Source organism: Oncorhynchus masou, chromosome 1, assembly GCF_036934945.1.
Source record: "Oncorhynchus masou masou isolate Uvic2021 chromosome 1, UVic_Omas_1.1, whole genome shotgun sequence".
NCBI classification, from domain to species: domain Eukaryota; kingdom Metazoa; phylum Chordata; class Actinopteri; order Salmoniformes; family Salmonidae; genus Oncorhynchus; species Oncorhynchus masou.
Genome location: NC_088212.1, coordinates 57,759,664 through 57,785,008, shown reverse-complemented (window position 1 = coordinate 57,785,008; position 25,345 = coordinate 57,759,664). Strand labels below are relative to the sequence as shown.

The 25,345-nt window shown below is 40.9% G+C and overlaps 1 protein-coding gene across 2 annotated transcripts in view; it reads right to left on the bottom strand.

Annotated features, from left to right (window-relative positions):
• Window positions 1–25,345, bottom strand: part of LOC135546876 (activating molecule in BECN1-regulated autophagy protein 1A-like) — a 103,597-nt gene that overhangs the window by 27,890 nt on the left and 50,362 nt on the right. For both annotated transcript variants that reach the window (XM_064975441.1, XM_064975448.1), the window contains 3 exons: window positions 15,440–15,628; window positions 12,069–12,223; window positions 4,706–4,845 (listed from right to left, as the gene is read on the bottom strand). In XM_064975441.1, coding sequence (XP_064831513.1) covers window positions 4,706–4,845; window positions 12,069–12,223; window positions 15,440–15,628 — 484 coding nt within the window. The remainder of the gene's footprint in view (window positions 1–4,705; window positions 4,846–12,068; window positions 12,224–15,439; window positions 15,629–25,345) is intronic.

Here is a 25,345-nt window from a genome sequence, read left to right as displayed (position 1 = left end):
GTAAGCCTAGATAGGCTTTCAGCTCTGTAACGTTTGTCGGAGCTGGAGCTTCCACAACAGCCCTCACTTTAGCTTTGACAGTGTGTAACCCCTTGGCATCCACCTTGGACCCAGGTACTGCACTTCATCAGCTAACAGTGTACACTTGCTCCTCTTCAGCCGGAGATCGGCATCATTCATCCACGTCAAAACTTCCTCTAAGTTTCTGAGATGTTCCTCCTTTGTGAGTCCCGTGACAAGAATGTCATCGAGGTAAACCCCTACCTTGGGTATCCCCTGCAGAATTCCCTCCATTGTTCTTTGGAAGTTTATAGGTAAACATCTCTCTGTGGGTGTTTATGGTCAGGTACTTCTGTGAAGCTTTATCCATTAGCACTTGCTGATATCCGTGACTCATGTCCAGTTTTGTGAACTGTTGCCCTCCGGTTAACGTTGAAAGCAAATCCTCCACTTTGGGTAAGGGGTACTTCTCCAGAGAGGAAACTCTATTTACAGTCAGTTTATAGTCACCGCATAATCGGATTGAACCATCTGGTTTTAGCATAGGAACAACTGGTGCTGCCCACTCAGAAAACTTGACAGGTATAATTATATCATCTGCTAAGAGTCTGTCAATTTCCACATCCACTTTCGGCTTCATGGCATATGGAACTGATCTTGGCATATAGAACCTCTTCCTAGTAAGCTGGGGCCAGTACCTTCCACTACTAAGAGAGGTAGACTTGTCTTTTGTCCTTGATATCCACGTGAACATCAGCAACTCCAAATCACAGTGATCTTCTCCCGTGTGTACGTTTTGAGTTTAATGGGGGTGTCACTCAGTTGACGCACTTCAACATTTTTCCGGGGAGGCAGGGTAGCCTAGTGGTTAGAGCGTTGGACTAGTAACCGAAAGGTTGCAAGTTCAAATCCCCGAGCTGACAAGGTACAAATCTGTCGTTCTGCCCCTGAACAGGCAGTTAACCCACTGTTCCTAGGTCGTCATTGAAAATAAGAATTTGTTCTTAACTGACTTGCCTAGTAAAATAAAGGTAAAAAAGAAAAGAAAATTGAGACCTGTTCATCAGCGTGACACGACATCCTGTGTCGAGTTCAAACGGTACCTTCAATCCATTTATTCCCATTTCCACAATGAAAGGCGTCGCCTTCTGCATATTCGCCCCCTGTACACTGAGAATGCTTGCTCTGCGTACTTTCTATCACGTGATTAGAGCGTCTGGAGGTATTCGGTTTGCTGTCCGTTCTTTTTTTATTGCAGCACGCCCTCACAATGTGGCCTATTATCCCCCATGCATAACACCTTTCACCTTTCATACGCTGCGTGTTTGCCTTTGCAACGATAAGTCTCTATTGGCTTTCCGTTATTTAAAATTCAACGCGCTCAGAGCGGCTATCTTTTACTGTATGGCACGCAGTTGCGCCCCTTGCCTGTAAATCCAGTGCATTTCTATTCGCAGACTCCATGGCCTGGGCCAGTTTGAGTGCATTCTCAAACATGAGATTAGGCTCTGATAACAAGTGTATTTGAATCCTGTCATCGTTAATCCCACACACCAGCCATTCGCTTAGCATTTGCGATAATGTATTCCCATAGTTACAGCCCAATGCTAGTTTTTTCAACTCAGCCACATATTCCACCCACTGATTCGATAGGTTTTCTCATGCGTGAATCAAACCTGAATCATTGTACTCTCTCACTGAGTTTAGGGTTGAAGTGATTTTTTAATAGCTCGACTGAATCTATGAATGACTTTTCTCCTGGTTTATCTGGACTCAACAGGTCTCTCATGAAGCTGTACATTTGTGCACCGACAACGCTTATAAGTATGGATCAGTTATTTCATTAGCAGCAAATACCAGGTTACTTTGTTTTTCTTATCCCTTACTTGTTTTTATGTTGGTGTTTTTCTTAAAACTACATTGTTGGTAAAGGGCTTGTAAGTAAGCATTTCACTGTAAGGTCTACAACTATTGTATTCGGCGCATGTGACAAATACAATTTGATTTGATTTATTTTGATTTGATTTATAATTCCTACCTGTACCATTAGAGTATTTGGCACGTGAAAAGCTTACATTTTAGACCCCCAGCACACTAGCTGTGAATCTGAAAGGAAGTTCAAGAATACAATCCAAGAAAAGCTGCCAAGAGCAGAATACATGGTGGGAGTTGGGTCAAACTTTCAGGAGATAGATAAAGAAATAATATCGACAGTATTAGGACCAAGAGGGGGAAAGTTATTATTTTATGAGACTATTTCCCAAACAAGGCCACTATCTCTCGCTGTCCTGATCTCATTTCAGTTTCATCAGCAACAACACGTCCCTGCTCCGAAGCAAAGCTGCTTATAGCACAGCATGCTTGATTAAAAAAAAGTTACATTGCATTATTTTTCACGATGTTATTCTATATAATAAAACAGAAAGGCTGCAACAGCCAGGCTTGCAAAATTGAATTACGGGGCTGAAAAATCAATCCCACGATAGAAAACAACCACAACAAGTGGTACCCAAATCCCCCGAAACCAGGACAATGGAAGACAATGGAATGTGAGATATTTTGGTGTGGGATGACCACTAAACTTGAGAAATCAGACAGCCAGAGACGGTGAGACATCTGGGTAACAGCCAAGTTTGACAGGCTGCTGTTAGAACGCCGCTGTTCAATTAGGCTTTCATGGGTTGATTAGGCTACCCAACTGGTCCCAGTGCCTTCTGTTGCTAAAGAGGTCACTTTGACCACACAATGACCAACAGAACTGCGCTAGACCGTACTCCACTTGTGGGGCAAGCGACCACTTTTCCACTCAAATGGTATTTGGTCGAGGTAAAAAGGTGGCTATCAGTACAAACCTGTAGACTGTAGTTGAAACACATATTTAATGGTCATCATCAAAGAAAGGGTAGACTGAATGACTAATCCCAAAAACAGTTGATCACCCAAAATGGCTGATGATCATTGTTTGCTCTGATTCAAATGTCAAACTGAACGCAGTTAGCCACCATCGATCGGCTGTTTTGGCTAGGAGGGAAATCACCAGTAAAACTGAAATGTGGATAAAGAAAGTTCACTTCCGAGTTAAACAAGCAGACTTAAATAGGATTTTCATCGAAGCAGAACATGTAATATTGTAGGAAAAGAAAAAACAAAATTGATTGAGGAAGATTTCAGGGTTCTCGTCAATACGTACAGAGCGAGGAAGCTGCCTCTTCACCTCGGAAGCCTGCCTGTGGGCAAATCAGAAAACATTTTTCTCACGCTGCCAACACATGTGAGAGATGCCAGATATTCAAATGCAGCTTAAAAATGCAGCTTTCTGCAGGAAAGAAGCCATGTGCATCGTTGCTGTTGGTAGTGCTGCTATACGAGGTCCGGCCATTTACAAGGTCCTTCTATAGACCCGTGTAGACATGTTTGATCATGTAATTTACACAACGCAGGCAATTAAAAGAGACCAGAGAACACAAACACATCCTGGGGTTCTGGTCTTTATTTCCCTCTTTAATGATCCCTGCTCAACAGTGTAGTAGGAGATGAGCCACTGATTGCAGCACAACTGTTTCTACCATTAGTAAACACACAGGGATATAATAGGTTTTCCCCAATAAGGATGTGGAGTCTATGCTGCAGTGGTATACTGTACAGTATGTCCATGGGGAGCACTGTGTGTGTTCATCCTCTTGTGATGTTTGTTTGGTTATTATGCACCTGTGGTGCTGTATGTAGGAACGCTATTCATGTATTTGTTAGACCACAATTAGGGCTTCATGATACAGATGCGGTTTTAAGTGTCTCTTGCAAGTACAGTGACTCTCTGGGTAAAGGTACGATTATGGTCGGATCATTCAAATGACTGACATAAATTAGAGACAATTTGGCTGTTGATGAATTGCAATGTCTTTAGGTACGTTTAAAAATTCCCACATTTCCCTCTTCAAAATCACATAACATAATTTGTCTAGATTTAACTATTGCTGTTAGTAAGGTTTGTAATTATTCTGTGTAGAAAATCCTGTTTGGTCATAATGCGCATTTTACTGGTGTTGGATAACTTGGTTATAGTTTTTGTTCTTTGAAGTAACAATGCAGGCCCGGGGGCGAGGGAGAACAAATCATCCTTCCTTTGTAACACGAGACAATTTATTTCAGAAAGCCAGACATAACAGAGAAAAACATAACTGAAAAACTTTCTGAACTTGAGTGAGAACACGCTCCTCTGACTTGACTTGACTCAGCTGATGACAGCTGGCTGAATAAGTCAGTGGGCGCTCCATCGATCCAACTCTTCCTGCCCTGCCTGCCTGCCGTGGGTGGGTGGGAGCTGCTGACTGCCTTCCCGAATGCCAAAGGCTTTAAAGCCATGAGCACTGGGACCCTCTTAAGGGCCATTAGGTAACCACACAAATGAGGGGATTCTTGTCCTCAACATAGACAGATATCTAAAGCGGAGATAGAATACACACTAATTGGCTATTAGTTTTCACTGTTTCCATACAAATGTAAAACAAATACCTGACATATAGAGAAAGGTGCTTAGGGAGAAATCTAGCCACAGGCCACTCCTGATTTAAACATACTGTGGTATTGAGAGAAGAGGTAGTGAGGACAAACTTAGGTCTCTAAGCCAGGGGCAGATTGCACTGTGCGAGAGAGAAGGCAAAAAAGAGAGAAACAGAGGTATATAGAGTGCGTAGTGCAGACTTACACAGGTCTGCAGATGACTAGGTCTCCCTTGTTGGTACCGTATGCAAGCCCCAGGCCAGGTTCTGGGAGCCAGCGGGCCGAGTTGATGCTGACGTGTCTCCGCTGATCAGAAGCCATGGGGTACACCACATCAAACATTCTCTAGGGGGGAATGGGGACATACGGAAATAAATAGATTACAGACAGACAAATAATTTTATTGCATTAGCGCAGTCTTCTAATGAGCTTTATCTTTCACGCTAGATTAGCATGTTATAACTTATTCATTCATTTCATGTTAATATATTGGTTATCAATTAACCAGAGAATTCAGAACCTGAGACATAATCCGGTACTAGTGCGGGAATAGCAGAACAATGTTAGAACTTTAGTCTGTCTGCTGAAATGCTGATTAGAGTTGTTGAGTCGAGCAGCTCCCTGTCTTAACGGTTGGCTGTTCCCTCAATGAATCAAGTTCAGAAGAGACGTTGTTGGGAGTGCCCATTTAAGAGCAGTCACCTTGGCTTGTCACGCCACTTCTCAATATGACTGGCCAAAACTGCTGCTATGACGGCCATATCAGGTGACTGACACGGGTACTACTGTCTGCCTCTTACCTTATGAAGTGAAGACGAATGACCACATTTACCCGTCTGTCTACATCTGCATACATTTTACACCACTCCGAGTCAAAATACGGAGAAATAACAAAGGAGGAGGGTAAAAGCTGTTTGCTTCATCTCCAAACGTAGGAGCAAGACAGCATAGTTGGGGATCTGCATAAGAGCTGTCAACTCAGAGAGCCTTATTGGACAGTCTATGCTGGCATAACTTGGGCGGTGTGTCAGATGTGCTCGCAGAGAATGCAAAATCTTCAACTTACAAATTGAGAATACATCTAACACATTCCCTGTTTGCTACAGTGGGCAAAAAAGTATTTAGTCAGCCACCAATTGTGCAAGTTCTCCCACTTAAAAAGATGAGAGGCCTGAGTGAAAAACTTCAACCGAAGAACACTATCCCAATCGTGAAGCACAGGAGTGGCAGCATCATATTGTGGGGGTGCTTTGCTGCAGGAGGGACTGGTGCACTTCACAAAATAGATGTGGCAAAATGGCTTAAGGACAACAAAGTCAAGGTATTGGGAGTGGCCATCACAAAGCCCAGACCTCAATCCTATAGAACATTTGTGGGCAGAACTGAAGAAGCGTGTGCTAGCAAAGAGGCCTACAAACCTGACTCAGTTACATCAGCTCTGTCAGGAGGAATGGGCCAAAATTCACCCATCTTAATGTGGGAAGCTTGTGGAAGGATACCCAAAACATTTGTCCTAAGTTAAACAATTTAAAAGCAATGCTACCAAATACTAATTGAGTGTATGTAAACTTCTGACCAACTGGGAATGTGATGAAAGAAATAAAAGCTGAAAAAATCATTCTCTCTACTATTATTCTGACATTTCACATTCTTAAAATAAACTGGTGATCCTAACTGACCTAAGACAGGGAACTTTTACTAGGATTAAATGTCAGGAATTGTGAAAAACTGAGTTTAAATGAATTTGGCTAAGGTGCATGTAAACTTCAGACTTCAACTGTATATTTGCCATATATTTTTAACTGTGCCGTTTCACAAAAGTTATACATGTTACAGACAAAGAATATTTTACATTGGCTATCTTGTTGTTATTAGTCCCACCCGTCAGCTCCATTCAACCCCTCCCATCTATCTCTTAAAACCATCCATATTGGATTTTTCAACTGTACAGTGATGCTTCACAAAAGTTCTGAACCTTTCTATTCTCATATTTTCCACAGACTGTAAATTAAAGACAAATATTTCTGATAAAAGTATTATTATTTTTCAAATCAACCAGTATTGCCATCTGCAGCGTTAGCTCTAGGTAAATGTTGCAATTCTTTGGCCATTCCTGGATCTGTGACCAAAAACAAGCTACATATGGACAGTACCAAAATAAATCCCAGCCCTGTTAAATACACTGCCTTCATAAACTATTCAGACCGCTTGACTTGTTCCTCATTTTGTTAAGTTACAGCCTTATTTTAAAATTGATTAAATATTAGCAATCTACACACAATATCCCCTTAATGACAAAGCAATTATGCTATTTTTTAAATGTCTTAATTAACATAAGTATTCATACCCTTTGCTATGAGACTCGAAATTAAGCTCAGGTGCATCTGGTTTCCATCGTCCATCCTTGAAATGTTTCTACAACTTGGAGTGGTAAATTAATTGATTGGACATGATTTGGAAAGGTACACCCAGCTATCTAAGGTCCCCACAGTTGACAGGTTATGTCAGCTCAAAACCAAGACATGAGGTCGAAGGAATTATCCACAGAGCTCCTCGACAAGATTGTGTTGATGGACAGATATGGGGAATGGTACAAAAACATTTCTTCAGCATTGAAGGTCCCCAAGAACACAGTGGCCTCCATTTTTAAATGGAAGAAGTTTGGACCCTCCAAGACTCTTCCTAGAGCTGGCCGCCCGGCCAAACTGAGCAATCGGGGGAGAAGGGCTTTGGTCAGGGAGGTGACCAAGAACCCAATGGTCACTGACAGAGCTCTAGAGTTCCTCTGTGGAGATGGGAGAACCTTCCAGAAGGACAACATTATCCGCAGCACTCCATCAATCAGGCTTTTATGGTAGAGTGGCCAGACAGAAGCCGTCTGGCCACTAAGCCGTCTGGCGGAAAAAGGCAAGGGGTCTGAATACATTCCAAAGGCACTGTACATAACATTCTATTGGTTGCAAGAATTTAGTTAAATTGAAAAATTCTAAGTTTTGAATTCAGCGTTGTTTTGCGTATCTGTTCATAAACTGTGTAGGTAAGACCATAAGCAAATAGGTAAACTGTGATATGACTAAATAGTTAAATCAGGGTGATTGTCCCACAAATAGACAGGTATTTTCCTTTCCATGGTAGCAAGATCTTATCTACTTTCTATTAAAATTCATTGGAGTGAGAATTTCTTTCTTATGGGAGTATGTCCACATCCCCATCAGACAATTGAATTGGTAAGCTACACAGTAATGTAAAGGTTGTATTTTTTTGTGATCCATTACGAAATAAAGTACACATCATAATTTGGTTTTATTCAAGAGAAGTTAGAAAAAAGCATCTAGATCCTCTATGAGGCTGTGGAGGGATCCAAATTGTGGATAAAAAATAACAAACATTAATCAGCGACACTTATGTTTTTAAGCCCTGAATTTCTAACCTCTCAATATTATTGTTGGATCTGATTTAAACAGCCAACATTTTGATTGCAATAATAAATAGATATGCCGATAGTGGACAACCTTATTTCACTCCTCTTGGCAGTTTAAAACTTTGAGAAGTAGCCATTATTTACTTTTTAAACATAGGGTTACTATACATAACTTTAACTAATTTCATTGGAGATTCTCCAAAATTGAAATATTCCAAGCATTTATATATAAACTCCAGTTGTACATTATCAAAGGTCTTTTCAAAGTAGGCTATGATTAACAGGCCTGGTTTCCCAGATTTTTCATAGTGTTATATTGTTTCCAGTACTGATTAGGATGAATAATTTCCGGCAATACCTTTTAATTCTATGCGTTAAGCATTTTGCTAGAACACTGAAGTGTGGATCCTATTTCAGTAATAATGAAATCTGACCTTGTGTGTCTGATAATCTACCATTCATATCGTAGTGGTTAAAGCATGCTAATAACGGTCCTCTAAGTATATCAAAAAAGGTTTGGTATACTTCCACTGTTATGCCATTCAGCCCAGACTTTTTTTCCCGGACTTAGAGGCTTAAATAGCATCAATAAGTTCTTCCTCTGTAATTTGGCCTTCACATGAGTCGTTCTGTACAAATGTTGATTTTACATTATTAATTGAAAGACAAATCCATACAATTAGTTAATGGAAATGAAAACTGAAATGAAAACATATGCTTAAAGTACTTTACTTCCTCTTTCAAAATATTGTTTGGTGAATCAGGGGTGACTCAGTCATTTGTAACAAGTTTCAGTAGATTATTTTTGGTAGCATTTCTATTTCTACGGCCCTCTATCTATGGGGGCCCGTCCTGTTAAAGATAGAGGGCAGTATTTCCCCTTTGGATAAATTGCGTGCCCATAGTGAACTGCATAAAAATCTGTCCTAAATTGCTAATATATGCATATTATAATTATTATTGGATAGAAAACACTCTGAAGCTTCTAAAACCGCTTGAATTATGTCTGTGAGTATAACAGAACTCACAAGGCAGGCAATCTTCCAAACTAGTTTTGAAATCCTGAAAGTTGGGGCAACTTTGACGTCATCGTCCCCTCCCTTCCCAACCAGTTATGGCTCTGGATACACTTTCTATGTCTTCCACTAGATGTCCTCATTCAGTAGAGCGTTTAATGGTGCAAATGCTGTGAACTTTGACCCAATGAGGTGAAAAACTGTAGGTGTCGTGGAGGATTTTCATGTGCGTGAAGGCGCGCTTTGGACAAAGAGCTTCCTTTGTTCCAGCCAGCCCCAGATGAACTAGGATTGTCCGGTTGGAATGCCATTCGTTTTGTACGTTTATAACATCCTGAAGCTTGATTCTGCACTTAGTTTGACCAGTTTCGTCGACCTATAATATGTGATTTGGAAGTTTTGATGCGCAATTATTCTGGACCAGAAGTCATTTGAGCTGAAAGTGGTAGCATATGCTACTACATGGACACTAGAATTGAACTTTATGAAACAAAATGATGTATTGGGTAAGTATGACTCCTTCCACTACATTCTGATCGAAGACCATCAAAGGTAAGGGAATATTTATGTAATTTTGTATTTCTGTTGACTCCAACATAGCGGAGAAATATTGTAACGTCTGAGCGCCGTCTCAGATTATTACTAATTCCGTAACGTAAAAAAAATGTGACACAGCGGTTGCATTAAGAACCAGTGTATCTTTCTAACTATATGTAGAACATGTCTCTTTAGTCAAAGTTTATGATGAGTATTTCTGTTATCTGGCGTAGCTTTCTATAATTTCTCCGGACATTTTGGAGAATTTTCTGAACATGGCGTCAATGTAAACCGAGATTTATGGATATAAAATGCATATTATCGAACAAAACATAAATGTACTGTGTAACATGTCATATTAATGTCATCTGATGAAGATTTTCAAAAGGTTAGTGAATGATTTTTCTTTTAATCCTGCGTTTGTGATTGTATCTTTTGTTCGACAAAATGGCTGCATATAGTCTGTGTCTTTGTGGTGGTTTAACATAAATATATGCTATGTTTTCGCCGTACAACATTTTAAAAATCTGACACGCTGGGTAGATGAACAACTTGTTTATCTTTCATTTGAGATATTTGACTTGGTAATGTGTGGAGGTTAAATATTTCTAAGAATATTTTTGCATTCCCTGCGCCACCGTTTGAGTTGAACGGGGGGGTGTTGTTCCTGTAGGGGACCCCATGGCGTCAACAGGTTTTTAATATGGACTCTTGACCTAAATTGCTTTTGTTTTATAGATGAGTACTGAATTGCAAGGCCTCTAAAAGACACATTTAAAAGTGTCCCATTCAATAATGGGATCTGCTGTACCTTTGTTATGATGGGGAAAAGTCCATTATCAATGATTCTGTCCTAAAACAAGTTATCATCCAATAGGCTTAGATTAAATTTACAATATGTGCCCATGTGGAAATTCTGTAAGAGTAATACAAATTTAAATTATGTGATGGCCCTAGCCAAGTTACTAACGAGAGCAAAAACTCTGAGCAAAACGCCTTTTAGTTTCATGTCAAATCAGACATGGGCTTTTATGCACCATGTGGCAGCTTTAAAAACAAAAACATTCCCAATTTGTTCTATTAGATTTTGGATAACTACAGTTCTCTTCAGACTATGTAACTGTTCAGTTAGAAAACTTATGTCACAACAATTTCACCACTGGCAATGTGAGAAGTTTGGAGTTAGAAAAGCCACTGGTGCTGCACCCCCGCAAAAAAAAGTTAAAACGTCATCTCAATTATCATTTAGCCTAGTTTGCCAGGGCTGCATGGCATCTTCAAAAATGGGGTGGGACGGAGAACAGTCTCACTAACAGCAAGAGGCAGTGGGAGAGACAGAAAGGCAACATCAAAGTGTCACCCTGATGTTGTTTACTCAGCCAAGTCATTAGAGGCTGCCCAGGCAGTGGGTCCTGCTTCCTGCTTTCATCAGGCCCTCTGAGGACTGGATCTGGGGTGGCCATGGGACACTGGGCTGTGTTCTGGGTCACTGGGATGTCACAGATGGAACCCTGGCTCCAAGCCCTGCATCATAAACACTTTACCCCTCATCCTTCACACACCACCTACCACATCCCCTGCTACATTCTGATACATGTCCAGCCAAAACAGAGTCACATACTGAGCCACCAAACACAGAACACTTTCAAAGACTCTTCATTACTATTTAAGTGTGGACCATTGTGAGACTGTGTAAACGGTGTGGTACATTCTCTCAACAGTAATCATGACTATAAAAAACACAAATTAAAAGGGAGAATGAAATGTTTCACAGTGCTGTTGATCTTAGATCATCAAGACCATCAGCAGACAAGTTCCTCTGAAAGAGGAAAGGGAAAACACTGTACTGTGGTCTGCCAAAGGGCCATGAGAGATCATGGGGTAGATTAAAGACTAAATGAAATGTGCATAACCATGATTCTACTTGGGGTCTAGCCAAAGAAGTTTCTCCATTACACAAGATCACTTTGTACAGCTGGAATATAAAAGGCTAGAGTCAGCACCAGGAGGCATGTGAAAAATACTCATTGATTGTAAGCCCATTTTCTATTCCAATCTTGGAGCAAAAACATTCTAAAGCAGATCAATAAAGATATTTAGTACCTTCAGAATCCAGTTAAAGTTGAGTCAATGCAGGCTCTGCCATCGCTGGTTTGTTTGTTTGGGGTTGCTAATCTGGCTGGCCATTGTGAGAGGGCTGGAGCTGCGAGGGTTTTATTGAGCTACTGTGCTGTATTGAATTGTAATGTCTGTGTCTCGTTCCTCCTCATTTGGTTAGATAATGGGGTGAAAATCTATTGTTCGTCCCCAAAAATGACGGAGTTAAAGTAGCTATTTATAAAGAGTTGTACTCTTTGCCAGCCAGAAGTAGCTTATCATTTACAATCTCCTTTACCTCCAGATGTGGGCGGTTTCATTTTGTTACTGTCACCCTGCGGATGCTCACAGGTGATTTGGGTCTAGGTTCTTGCTGGCATTTTCAAGTTCAATTCAAATAAAGCTGAATCAAGACGCATTGATGAAAGCACAAATAAATGGCATAATACTGTTGTTTTTCCATGAAATTCCAAAGGATTAACGTTGGCCAAACTCACCCTCATGGAAGTCTCTCCACCATGGGGTTGCTGCAGGCGTAACACTTGCGCTACCATGTGGTCTGTAGTGTGATGGAGCAGGATCCTGCGGGAGGCCAAGCCCACCATCACGTAGTGGCCCATCGGGGACAGGCTGACAGAGATGGCATTAAGACCTAGACAAAGAACAGATGGTTAAGCTACTTATGTTGAGCATGGATGTGTTTGGCATAGACAACTTAAAGCAACTATTGAACACCTTTTGTCATGGTTTTACATGAGGGCCTAAAAACAGCATTTAAAAGTCTGACTGAAACACTCCACACTGTAAATTGCTTTATAGATAATTGGGATTGCATTCTGAATGTCTCTTGACTCAGCAGCTATAAATAACAGACAACAGGAACCATTAAATTAAACTTTCCTGCCTTCTCTGATGCCTTAGATTGAGACTGTACAAGCAGGTTAATGCAAGTCAGTAGAATTTCCTAACAAACCTGTATTTCTTAATTAATGGTTTTTGACGACAGTTGAATGTTTGTTCCCACTTGAGAAACATACAGTAAAACAAACTCTCTCATTAAAGGCAACCATTTGGAAACCGATGCTATTATCCAGTTAGGAATCTGGAGTATATCCAAAATGGAGTCTCCCTCTGTTGAATGCAGCCTGCACCTGTTAATCTAAAAGCTATATTTGTGTACTTGATTAAGCTATTGCCTAGTCTTAAATGACTGGTAAGTGTTTGTACTGCTCGTGAGAGTAGCTGAACTGTAAATTACAGTGTTCACAGCTACTTTGGGCACAGACCTGCGAGGTTAAATAAGTAGGCCTCCCACATTCCTATATCTACTTACCACCAAAAAAGTGTTGCCTAGATTAAAGCTTTAATTTGCCTTTATCAATCTTCATGCTTAATACACCTTAATTAATATAATACTTACACAATACACAGAGTTTATATTTAATCTTCAAACACATAAAATGGATATATACACTTTACTCGGCTCCCGAGTGGCGCAGTAGTCTAAGGCATTGCATCTCAGTGCTAGAGGCGGCACTACAGACCCTGGTCCGATTCCAGGCTATATCACAACCGGCCGTGATTGGGGGGCTCACAATTGGCCCAGCGTTGTCAGGGCCGTCATTGTAAATAAGAATTTGTTCTTAACTGACTTGTCTAGTTAAATAAAATAAAAATATAAAATGTGAATAGTCATAGGATGAGAGCTGATTAAAATGATATACAATGTTATCCTAGTAACTGCTTTTATTATGAGAACTATAAACCTGCCCCATACATTCCATTACAATGATGTAAAATCCAATGTTGGGCCTGTTGAGGCCAATTATATTACTTTCACTATTTTAGTAACAGACCAATCTGCTATGTCCCCATAGTAAGAATACATCTTCATTTAGAGTAACTACGTGTAATGGTTTGCTGCTCTCATCATCAGGTGAAAATGTATTGGTGCAAGTTTCTGGTCCTCTGTTTTATGTAAACAGTTAATAGTATATAATTGTAATCAGCTCACATCCATAACTATTCACATGTACTGTTCATATCCATTTTACATGTTTGAAGATTAAATATTGCCATTATTGACCATAATATCTCCCCAAATCAGCAATTCAGACAGGTTTTTGGGCAAATTCTTGCCAGAATTAGGTTAGTAATTTAACATGTTCATATAGATGGCTCACAAGGTTGTGTATTCTACATCACTATGAACATGTGAAGATATTTTTGGGCATACTACAATTATATTTCATATAGGTATGGTCATGTGAAATTATCCAAGAAGATCCCATTGAGTTGTTTGGCGGCCATATTGTAAAAAGGGTTCTATGGAGTTAATGCAGGAATTCTGTGATGGCCCAGTATCTACAAAACTTTTTAAAACCCTGTTTTTTCTTGCTGTGTGTGCAATTCAGTGCCTCGAACACCAAAGTTACAATCCAAAAACATAGCGGCCCTATTACTAGGGATGAGCACGGTTATTTGAATACTCGAAAATCCAAACGGCCGTTAGTATTTGATTACTTGCGAGAGTATTAATTTGAGAGAAAAAAATACGCCTATTTTAATGAAAGGCTTTGTCTAAAATGCAATTATAAATGTGACATTGCAACATACAAGGACAGACCTTGACATTAAACATTTTTATAAAACAAAAGTTAGTTTTTTTTTACGTCCGCCCCATCAAAAAAAAAAATCCGGTAGCCTAGGCTACACACTTTAAGAGTGTAACTTACTGTTGTCAATCAAAGCAACAGTCATCGGCTCCATGTGCAGAAAGTGAAGTGGGAGATTTCTAATCAACGCAAAATGGAATTACTATTACAGAATGAAGTTGGCTAAATGAGGAGGAGTAGGCTACAATGATCAGCCAACAGGGAGGCTGTTTAAAATAGAGTTGTTGTAGACAAGGACGAGGATCACAGCAACATAGCATCAATTATCATTGCTAGCTTGCTAGCTAGCTGGCTAGTGTAGCTAGCTAGCTTCTTTAAATATATTTGATGAAGTCAAGACAGACACATCCAGATGAGATGATAGGTTGTCTATCACAGCAACAAGTTTGTCTAATTTGTGCGAGTCGGTTTGGCTACTTTCTTCCTCTGTGTCAGACACACCAGCCCCTGCTCCTCTCCCGCCCTCCCCCACCATTCTGTGCTGAAACAATAAGCAGAGCGCACCACTTCTCCTGAGTCACACGAGCAAGTCCCCATTGAACATTTTTATTGTATTTATAATTATTATTATTTTTTTTTTAGAAATAACGTTGTTAAAACATTTATATTATGCAAATAGTGACAATTTCAAATGCCAATTCCTATCCATTACATATAATTTTATGGCTAAACTCCCAACATTCTGATGTCAGTGGCATATGGACAATAGTTGTAGCTGGTGCTTTCAAAGTTGGTTATATTATATAATGTAATTGCATGACATTTTAAAACCATTTTAAAGCCATTTATACAGGTAATTCTGACATGTACCCTAAAAAGGTCAAAGTTCTGTTGACCCGAACATTCTGAAAATGTTTCTGATAGACAGCGGTGAATCTAAGCTTTCCAATGATTAAAGGGTATAAGTTACTAATCATGTGTTGTATACTGACTGTCATGGGGTAAAATCCCTATGAGAAAAAAAACATCACTATGAGACAGCCCACGTGAGCCTGACGACCCAAATTCAGGGGCCTGGCTCATGGACCACCATGTTACTTCAGAGCAGGGGTGTCAAACTCATTCCATGAAGGGCCTAATGTCTGCTGGTTTTGTTTTTTCCCTTTCAATTTCAAATCAAGTACACGGGAGGAGCGACACTCGGCCCTCCGTAGAATGAGTTTGACACGAGCTTTAGAGAGACAATGACTCACCGAATCTCTTGGAGTAGAGCATCTCTCCCAGGTTGTGAGGCGCCAGAGAGTAGATAGCCAGGATGCCCTCATCTGGGAAGCCCCGCTGGCTGCTGGGTATGAACACGGCCAGGAGCTGCCCATCTGCAGAGATGTCACAGCTGGCGTCATTGTAGATCTTGCAGTTCTGCACCAGCACGTTGACAGAGGCTGCAGTGGCAGGAGGAGAGGCACTGATGTGATATGACCATTCAGTTTCACACATGTCCTACAGTGTACATGTCTGGTGCACATCAGCTATACAAAGAACCCACATTGTAAACAGGTGAATGTCTCAGAAGCTTGGAGGGAGTACGCAAGGAGAAGAAAAGTTCACGTTATCATTCAGTCATATTTTTCCCCTCTAAGCTAGTCCACATTGCATTGACATAGTAAATTGATCAATTTACATATCTAGCATGTCTCAGACAGCTGCACCGGCAAAGGAAAAAAAAGAATAGTTCCCACTTCCAATAAACTACCAGGCAGCATTTAAAAAAATAAAAAATGCTAATTTCAGTCTGTTCAAAATATTTACCTAAAGTTTTTTTTTGTGTGTCTCTTTTGAATACTTATTTTGCCATTGATCTTAATGTTACATTCCAACACCCGGCATAATCCCTTCCTGTCTCCCTAGAGGAATATACAATCCAAAACATGATTAAGTCATTTCTCAAAGCAGGCTGAGAGCAGCGGCTATATTAACACCAAACTCTCCTCCAAGTGTTGAGACACTGTAAGAAGGGAAATAATACTGGTAATGACTATACTGACAACTTGATGTATTGATGGAAATAGGCTAAATAAAATGCATTCTGTTTTTAGAGGGGAAACTATCAACAAGTGCATTGGCAAGTCATTGTATTGATATTGTATTATCCATTCAACAACTAAAAGGCTTTTCTAAAAGCGAAGGGTCCCAATTATGAGTATAAAAGTGTTTCTTATATAAAGAAAGAGTACCCTTATGGTAAAGCTGTGTCAAAGTGAACAAATGGGTCACATACAGCAGGCAGAAGAGGGATATCATCAGTTAGCTGCAAGCTGACAATGCTCCAGTTCCTCTAGCTGGTCATTCCCTGCGTACATCTTGGTTGAGGGAGCAGTTCTCCTTCCAATAACCTAGCCCAAGGATGTCTGTCATGGAACCAATACCAGTGGGTCTACTTGAGTCCAGTGAGGACCATGGTGATGGCTGAGGGGTGGACACTGCATAGTGTATGGCTCATACAAGGGGTGATCACAGCTGCTTGTAGGGAAGATTTAAGGTGGGCCATGTTAATTAAGTAAAGCAGTAGCAATGTAGGGCCGGGGCCTTGGGGGCAGACCCGGTGTTTTCCTCTCAGCTTTATGAGCTCAATCCGTCAAGCAAAGCTAAATGGACAGAGTAGGCGTGAAGCAGTGACTTGTGTAAGTCCATTTGTGCTTTCACAAACAAATACACTTAACTTGTACAGGGTACACAATGTGCAATGTATGAGTAATTGAGAGAGTTGAGCACAGTTGTCGATTCAAATGTTGAGAAAGTTCACTAGCCTGTAGATAACATTTGTCTACACGGTTCCAGATTTCAGTTAGCCTGTGGCTCCGTATAAATTAAAACATGTAGACTCCGTTTAAAAAAACACTTTAAAAATACTACCAAAAAGCAGTACAATTCCTATGACTTACACTGTCCAAGCATGAAAATATATTAACAACAACAATATCAACAACAGCTAAAGTGGAGTAACCATATTACTGTAGCAAGAAACCATTATTACATTTTCCTTACTATTAAGTAGCCTAAGTAAAATGAATGGCTGGCCTTTCTGACAAACAACAATCTAAAGCAACAATAATCAAAATGTTGTGTGTTGCGTAAGATTTATTTATTTGTCTCATACACAGAATGTGGGATAAGTGGATGATTGTCAAAATTAAAAAGGGATATTTTATATTGTCAATACGCTTTCACATTCAAATGCTAGACTAAAAAATGTATTTACTGCAAAATTAAACCTCAAAGCCTCTCAGCAATAAAATTGGCCCAGCTGCCAACATACTGTGATTTGCATTTTAAGAGAACAGTCCTATGGCAAACATCCATAGGACGGATGGCTTTGTCAGGTGATGGAACTATGGACATTCTTTCTTAAACTGTTCTCGGCTTCATGAATATTATAGCTAACCTGGGTTTTTTAAAAGGCACTCTGTTGTGCCATATCATGTCATCGATCAAATCGACATCACTCGTCCGGCATGGCCATACAATTTCAACCACTCATTACTCAACTCCCAGACTGGTAAAATCACATTTTCGTTGAGGACAGAGGATGCCCCTCCTCTGCCAGCTTCCTCTTGCTCCCTCGCCCTCTCTCCAAACATGATCTGGCAGTTTGTGTCACACTACAAATTAGCTTTCCCCTTCAGCCACTCTCAGGCGGGATATTCTGCCAGTAATGGTGCAAAGCTCTGACTAAGTCGGGATGAGAGGAGAGCAATATTTGGGCCTCCACCCTTGTGTTTCCTAATCTAGGACAGGTCTGGGAGGAGAAGATGGGAGCTTCCTGGCCATTCAGTTGAGTTTTTTGGAGGATGCTGACTTGTGATCTCTACTCCCCCAGCAGGCATATGGGTTGGATTTGCAAAAGACAGCAGACAATGTGTGTCACAGAACAAATAAGTCTAGGCAAGCAAGGTCAAAAAGTACCAGACAGATTTCAACTGAAAACAACAAAGTTATAACACTGCATGAAAAGCATGTCTGGTACCAACTTTGTGATAGAAATGGCAGGGGAATAAAACACGTCACTTTCACTGTAACAGTGAAGAGAGGTGCCACCTTTTCCATCCCAAATGTCATTAATAGGGGAAAATAACTAAATCAGCGGATGGGCAATGTAATCTCTCCTTGGACATTTACTATCCCACTTCCTCCATGCCCCAACCACTCTACAAGACATCTGAGGACACATTGGTTTTACACTTTTTGTAAGAATATGGCTAGCTTTCCATGAGTGCAAGAGTCTTGATGTGAACGCACTGTTACAAAAACCAATTGATTTAGCAAGAGAATAGAGAGCGGGGCCTTTGAAAATGTTCCACTTTATCGGCATGGTTCCACACTTAATGCAATCTGCTTGTAACCACCAATTACTCTGCAAGGGTGAAAATACATCACACAATCTTAGCATCTGAACTAGGTCTGTGCCGATAGCAGTATCTCAATATTTTTTGGGTGGCAAAAATTAAAACACGAACGACACCAAACTCTTTGGTCCTTTAAAAACCTGCTGTATGTAAAATATTGTGTGCTAATAGCTTGGAAAACTGAATATCAACATTAGGGCTTTTTTCCTAAAGAAGTTTAATTCGCTTAGTATCTTGGCAAGGAAAACAACACTAATACTGGTATAGTCCCGGCAGGATTTCCATTAGCCGGTAAATGTCGGCTTTTGGCCGATAAAATAAATGAAAAGTCGATAAATAAAATTGTTGCCGGACAAATTGTCTGGAAGAAAAAAATAATACATTGCAAAATAATGTTTTTTTTCCATTGATGGAAATACTAGTCGATGTTCTCCAACTTCAAAGGCAAATATACTTCATAGGCTAATAAATCCATAAGCTGCTTGGAAATCAGTGTCGGATGTGTGTGTTTCTATTTTTACTTCCGCAAAAGACGTGAGGTTCTCATAAGGGACTTCAGCGAAGTGTATCCAGACTGGGCAAAATTGGCAAAGATTGTATTGATTATCCCCGTGTTCAGTGTGCCCGCCGAGAGGGGATTCCTTCTTCAAAACAGAGTAAAGACGGCTTCAAGATCACGCCTTCTTGAGGACAAAGTAACGAGGCTGATATGCATCACAAGCTGCTGCAAGGAGAAGGACAGCTTTGATTTCCCAACGGCTCACTTTGAGCAGGCAAAGGTCTGCCGCAAACGCAGGTAAACTAGAGGCAAATGATTGTGTACGTCAGGCATAGTCCTAGCAGTTCAGCTGCCACCCAAGGCAAGAACATACGCCGCCTCTGTGTCATGAATAGTACAAAGATTTGGAATAGATTGATAGACTCGAGAAATTATATGTATCATGCGCAATTGGTGCATTTCAGTTGAGTTTATTCAGTAGCACTTGGAAAAGAAAAGTTGTCGCCAAGTGCTCACATTGAAGAATTACAATGTTGCAATCACTAGGCAGCCAACTGCCTATAGCAGGAAACAGAGTTGTTATCACTAAACCATGTATATCACACATGACATGAGTCACGATCCCATGATAGCTCAAATTACAATAAAACATTTATTAACATCATTCAGTAGAACTGTAAAAAGAGATATAATTTAAACTTGGGAAACAAGTGCTCTCAGAAATGCATGACACGGGACTCATTTTACAAGAGCATTGTAAAATAAGATTTTTCTCAATGAACCAACCTTAACAAATATAGTTTATTTACATATCGAGTGGGGCAGTGGTTTAATGCACTGCATCTCAGTGCTAGAGGCGTCACCACAGACCCTGGTTCGATCTCGGGCTGTATCACAACCGCCCACAGGGCGGCGCACAATTGGCCCAGCGTCGTCTAGATGAGGGGAGGGTTTGGTCGGGGTAGGCCGTCATCCTAAAATAAGAATTTGTTCTTAACTGACTTGCCTAGACAAATAAGTAAAATAAAATTGGATTGTACAACATCAGTTTAATAAATTAATAATTTTGTGGCCACCTAGAGTGTCCTCTTTCCACTGCTGTGGTGCTGAATCGCAGCGGGAATGGGGAGGGCCAGCCTGGTCACGGCGAGAACGGGTCCAGCTTTTGTCAAATTAATGTCAAAAGTTCAATTGTTTTGCATGTTATACTGAACAAAAACATAAACGCAACATGCAAGAATTACAAAGATTTTACTGAGTTACAGTTCAAATAAAGAAATCAGTAAATTTACAAATGAATTAGGCCCTAATCTATGGATTTCACATGGCTGGGAATACAGATATGCATCTGTTTGTCACAGACACCAGAAAATCTGTCAGCATCTGGTGACCACCATTTGCTTCATGCAGCGCTACACATCTCCCTTGTATAGAGTTGATCAGGCTGTAGATTGTGGCCTGTGAAATGTTGTCCCTTTCCTCTTCAACGTCTGTGCGAAGTTGCTGGATATTGGCGGGAACTGGAACACGCTGTTGTACATGTCAATCCAGATCATCTCAAACATGCTCAATGGGTGACATGTCTGGTGAGTATTCAGGCCATGGAAGAACTGGGACATTTCAGCTTCCAGGAATTGTGTACAGAACCTTGGGGCATGGGGCAGTGCATTATCATGCTGAAACATGAGGAGGGCAGCTGATGAATGGCACAACAATGGGTCTCAGGATCCTATCACGGTATCTCTGTCCATTCAAATTAGCATGATAAAATGCAATTGTGTTTGTTATCCGTAGCTTATACCATAACCCCAATGCTACCATGGGGCACTATGTTCAGAACTCAGCAAACCGCACGCCCACACGACACCATACACATGGGTCTGCAGTTGTGAGGCCGGTTGGATGCACTTCAAAATAATCTAAAACAATGTTGAAGCGGCTTATGGTAGAGAAATTAACATTCAATTCTCTGGCAACAGTTATGGTGGTCATTCCTGCAGTCAGCATGCCAATTACACACTCCCTCAATACATCTGTGGCATTGTGTTGTGTGACAAATTTTTTATTGTCCCCAGCACAAGGTGCAACTGTTTAATGAGCATGCTGTTTAATCAACTTCTTGATATACAACACCCGTCACGTGGATGGATTATATTAGCAAAGGAGAAACGCTCACTAACAGGGATTTAAACAAATTTGTGCACAAAATTTGAGCGGAAATATACTTTTTGTGCTTATGGAACGCTTCTGGGATTTCTTATTTCAGCTCATGAAACATGGGGCCAACACTTTACATAGTGTTTATATTTTTGTTGAGTGTAGATAATCCTAACCCTAAACCTTTTCCTAACCTTAACCTAATTTTCCAGGTTAAATTCTCCTAATCAGCAACGAAAAGCCAAATCTGACGTTTCTTTGACAAAAGCTGGATCGCTTTTTAGCCATTGACCGGCTGGCCCTGGGGTTCATAGACAGCCATTTTTTTGTGTTATTTATTGGGCCTGGATTGTATTAGAGGTCTAGATTGTATTTGAAAACAGCTGTTTTTTGTTATTTATTAAAATGTTCATACAAATAGCCCATAGGAAATATAATTTGCAAATTACAAATATATTTTGAAGATGTGTTTTATCACTGTGTTCTTGTTCTTCTAGGCCAAATGTTTTTTTTTCTGTTTTTTTCTTCCATAAAACGTTTTCTAAACGTAACCTTTCTTTAACTAGGCAAGTCAGTTAAGAACAAATTCTTATTTACAATGACGGCCTACACTGGAAAACCCGTTCAATGCTGGGCCAATTGTGCGGCGCCCTATGGGACTCCCAATCACGGCCGGTTATGATACAGCCTGGATTTGAACCAGGGTGTCTGTAATGACACCTCTAGCACTGAGATGCTGTGCCTTGAGACTGCTGCGCCACTTGGGAGCCTGATAAAGTATAAATTATATTCAATTATGATTTGCAGCAGGGATGCAGATGCAACAGGCAATGTTTTGCTTTTCAATAAAAACCTGTCTTGTTGGTATAAGAACATCGTCATACTTTATTTTGTTACAATTTAACAGGTTAATTTCTATTCTGTCCAAATTAATTACAATAATCCACATGCGGTTTGGAGAACAGTGGGTGGACACACTAATGCATTACACACCCAATGCATATGGATGTCAGGTAAATTAAAATCTTGCCGGTCACGTTGTCCAGCGCAAGATTTTCCTGACGGAAACCCTGATGTGCATGCCAAAACATCACACACTAATAACCCCTGCTGCTGCAGATGTACTAGTGGGTTGGTCGAGAACCAATAGCCTACCTAAGCACTTAAAACTATTACACACCTGCCAACCCTGTATCATGCCAGTAGTACCAGAAGCACGTGGCAAATTGGAGATGTAGCACGAGCCGAATTGGGGGTTTCTTGCCCCACCACGTTCACTGTTTTGTGAGTCTGATGGCTTTTTAGACACGGATCATAATTCATAATCAAAGCAACACTGTTAGCTAGAAGAATATGGTGTTTTAGCCTTTCTTTGCAGGGCATACATAATTTCAGATCAGGCCCTATTAATATCTGTGTACTTTTAACTCGGATCTCGTACCTGCGTAAATGGACAGAGTATTGCGTAGTTGATACGCAAAATGCGTGCATGTTGGCAGGTCTGCTACTGGTTTCCCAAGTAGATAAAGATCTAGAATAGGATTATGACTAAATAATGCAGCAACGCCTGGAGAAAAAAATGGCGCTGGAGGGTATGGCTGCCGTCATATCGGCTCTTAACCAAACAGGCTATTTTGTTCTTTTTTTCACGTTGTTCACGACATATTTTGTACATAATGTTGCTGCTACCGTCTAATGACCGAAAATAGTTTCTGGACATCAGAACTGAGATTACTCACCTCAAATTGGACAAGGAGTTGTTCTTCATTGAGTTGGACGCGAGGGATATACTACAGACACCCGACCAGGCCCAAAACCCTGTGATTCGCTGGAAAAGGAAACGTAAGTTTCGTGGAAAGAGATGAGGATGCCTTGTGAGGATCAAGCGACAAGTGGCTAATCTGCCCTTGCCTTCCATCCTGCTAGCTAACGTTCATTCGCTGGAAAATAAATGGGACGAACTGAAAGCATGTATGTCCTACAAACGGGACATTAAAAACTGTAATGTCATATGTTTCACCAAGTCGTGGCTGACCGACGACATTAATATATAGCTGGCGGGTTATACACTGTAGGCAGGATAGAACAGCAGCCTCTGGTAAGACACGGGGCGGGGGCCAATGCATATATGTAAACAATAGCTGGTGCACAATATCTAAGGAAGTCTCGAGGTTTTGCTCATCTGAGGTAAAGTATCACATGATAAGCTGTAGACCACACTATCTACCTAGAGAGAGTTTCTGTATTTTTCGTAGCTGTTTACATACCACCACAGACCAATGCTGGCACTAAAACCGCACATAAGGAGCTGTATTCCGGCAAAAGCAAACAGGAAAACGCTCATCCAGAGGTGGTGCTCCTAGTGGCTGGGGACTTTAATGCAGGGAAACTTCTATCAGTTTTACCTAATTTCTATCAGCATGTTAAATGTGCAACCAGAGGGAAAACATTCTAGACCAACTTTTCCTCCACACACAAAGACGCATACAAAACTCTACAAAAACCTCTCACCCTCCATTTGGCAAATCTGACTATAACTCTATCCTCTTGATTCCTGCTTACAAGCAAAAATTAAAGCAGGAAGCATCAGTGACTCAATCTATATAAAAAAGTGGTCAGAACTAAACTACAGGACTGCTTTGCTAGCAGACTCAGTGACCGTCCGTCCGTACATACCCCAACCAGAAGCTATGGATTACAGGCAACATTCGCACTGAGCTAAAAGGGTAGAGGTGACGCTTTCAAGGAGCGGGACTCTAACCCAGAATCTTATAAGAAATCCCGCAATGTCCTCCAACGAAACATCAAACAAGCAAAGTGTCAATACAGGAATAAGATCGAATCAAACTACACCGTCTCTGACGCTCGTCAGATGTGGCAGGGCTTGCAAACTATTAGACTATAAAGGGAAGCACAGCCGAGAGCTGCCGAGTGACACGAGCATACCAGACGAGCTAAATTACTTCTATGCTCGCTTCGAGGCAAGTAACACTAAAACATGCATGAGAGCATCAGCTGTTCCTGACGACTGCGTGATCACGCTCTCCGCAGCTGATGTGAGTAAGACATTTACACAGGTCAACATTCACACGGCTGCAGGGCCAGACAGATTACCAGGACGTGTACTCTGAGCATGCACTGACCAACTGGAAAGTGTCTTCACTGACATTTTCAAACTCTCCCTGTCTGAGTCTGTAATACCAACATGTTTCAAGCAGACCACGAGTCCCGGTGCCGAAGAACACTAAGATAACCTGCCTGAATGACTATCGACCTGTAGCACTCACGTCTGTAGCCATGAAGTGCTTTAAAATGCTGGTCATGCCTCACAACACCTTTACCCCAGAAACGCTAGACCCCCTCCAATTTGCATACCACCCAAACAGATCCACAGATGATAGACAGTTGTGAAGAGGGCACGACAAAACCTATACCCCTCAGGAGACTGAAAAGATTTGGCATCATGACTGGTTGCATCACTGCCTGGTATAGCAACTGCCTGGGCCAAGCTTCCTGCCATCCAGGACCTTTATACCAGGCTGTGTCAGAGGAAAGCCCTAAAAATTGTCAAAGAGTCCAGCCACCCTAGTCATAGACTGTTCTCTCTGCTACCGCACGGCAAGCGGTACTGGAGCGTCAAGTCTCGGACCAAGAGGCTTCTAAACAGCTTATACCCCCAAGCCATAAGAGTCCTGAACAGCTAATAAATGGCTACAAAGACAATTTGCACGCACGCCCCCCCACGCTGATACTACTCTGTTATTATATATGCATAGTCACTTTAATAACTCTACCTGCATGTACATAATTATCTCGACACCAGTGCCCCCGCACATTGACTCTGTACCGGTTCCCCCTGTATATAGCCCCGCTATTGTTATTTACTGCTGCTCCTTAATTACTTGTTATTCTCATTTATATATTTTTTGTGTTTGTGTGTTTTCTTAAAACTGCATTGTTGGTTAACGGCTTGTAAGTAAGCATTTCACTGTAAGGTCTACACCGGTTGTATTCGGCACATGTGACAAATAAGATTATGGTAGAGTTAAGTTCAAATACAAAGGATTTTAAATTGAAACATCCCACACTGTTTTTAATTG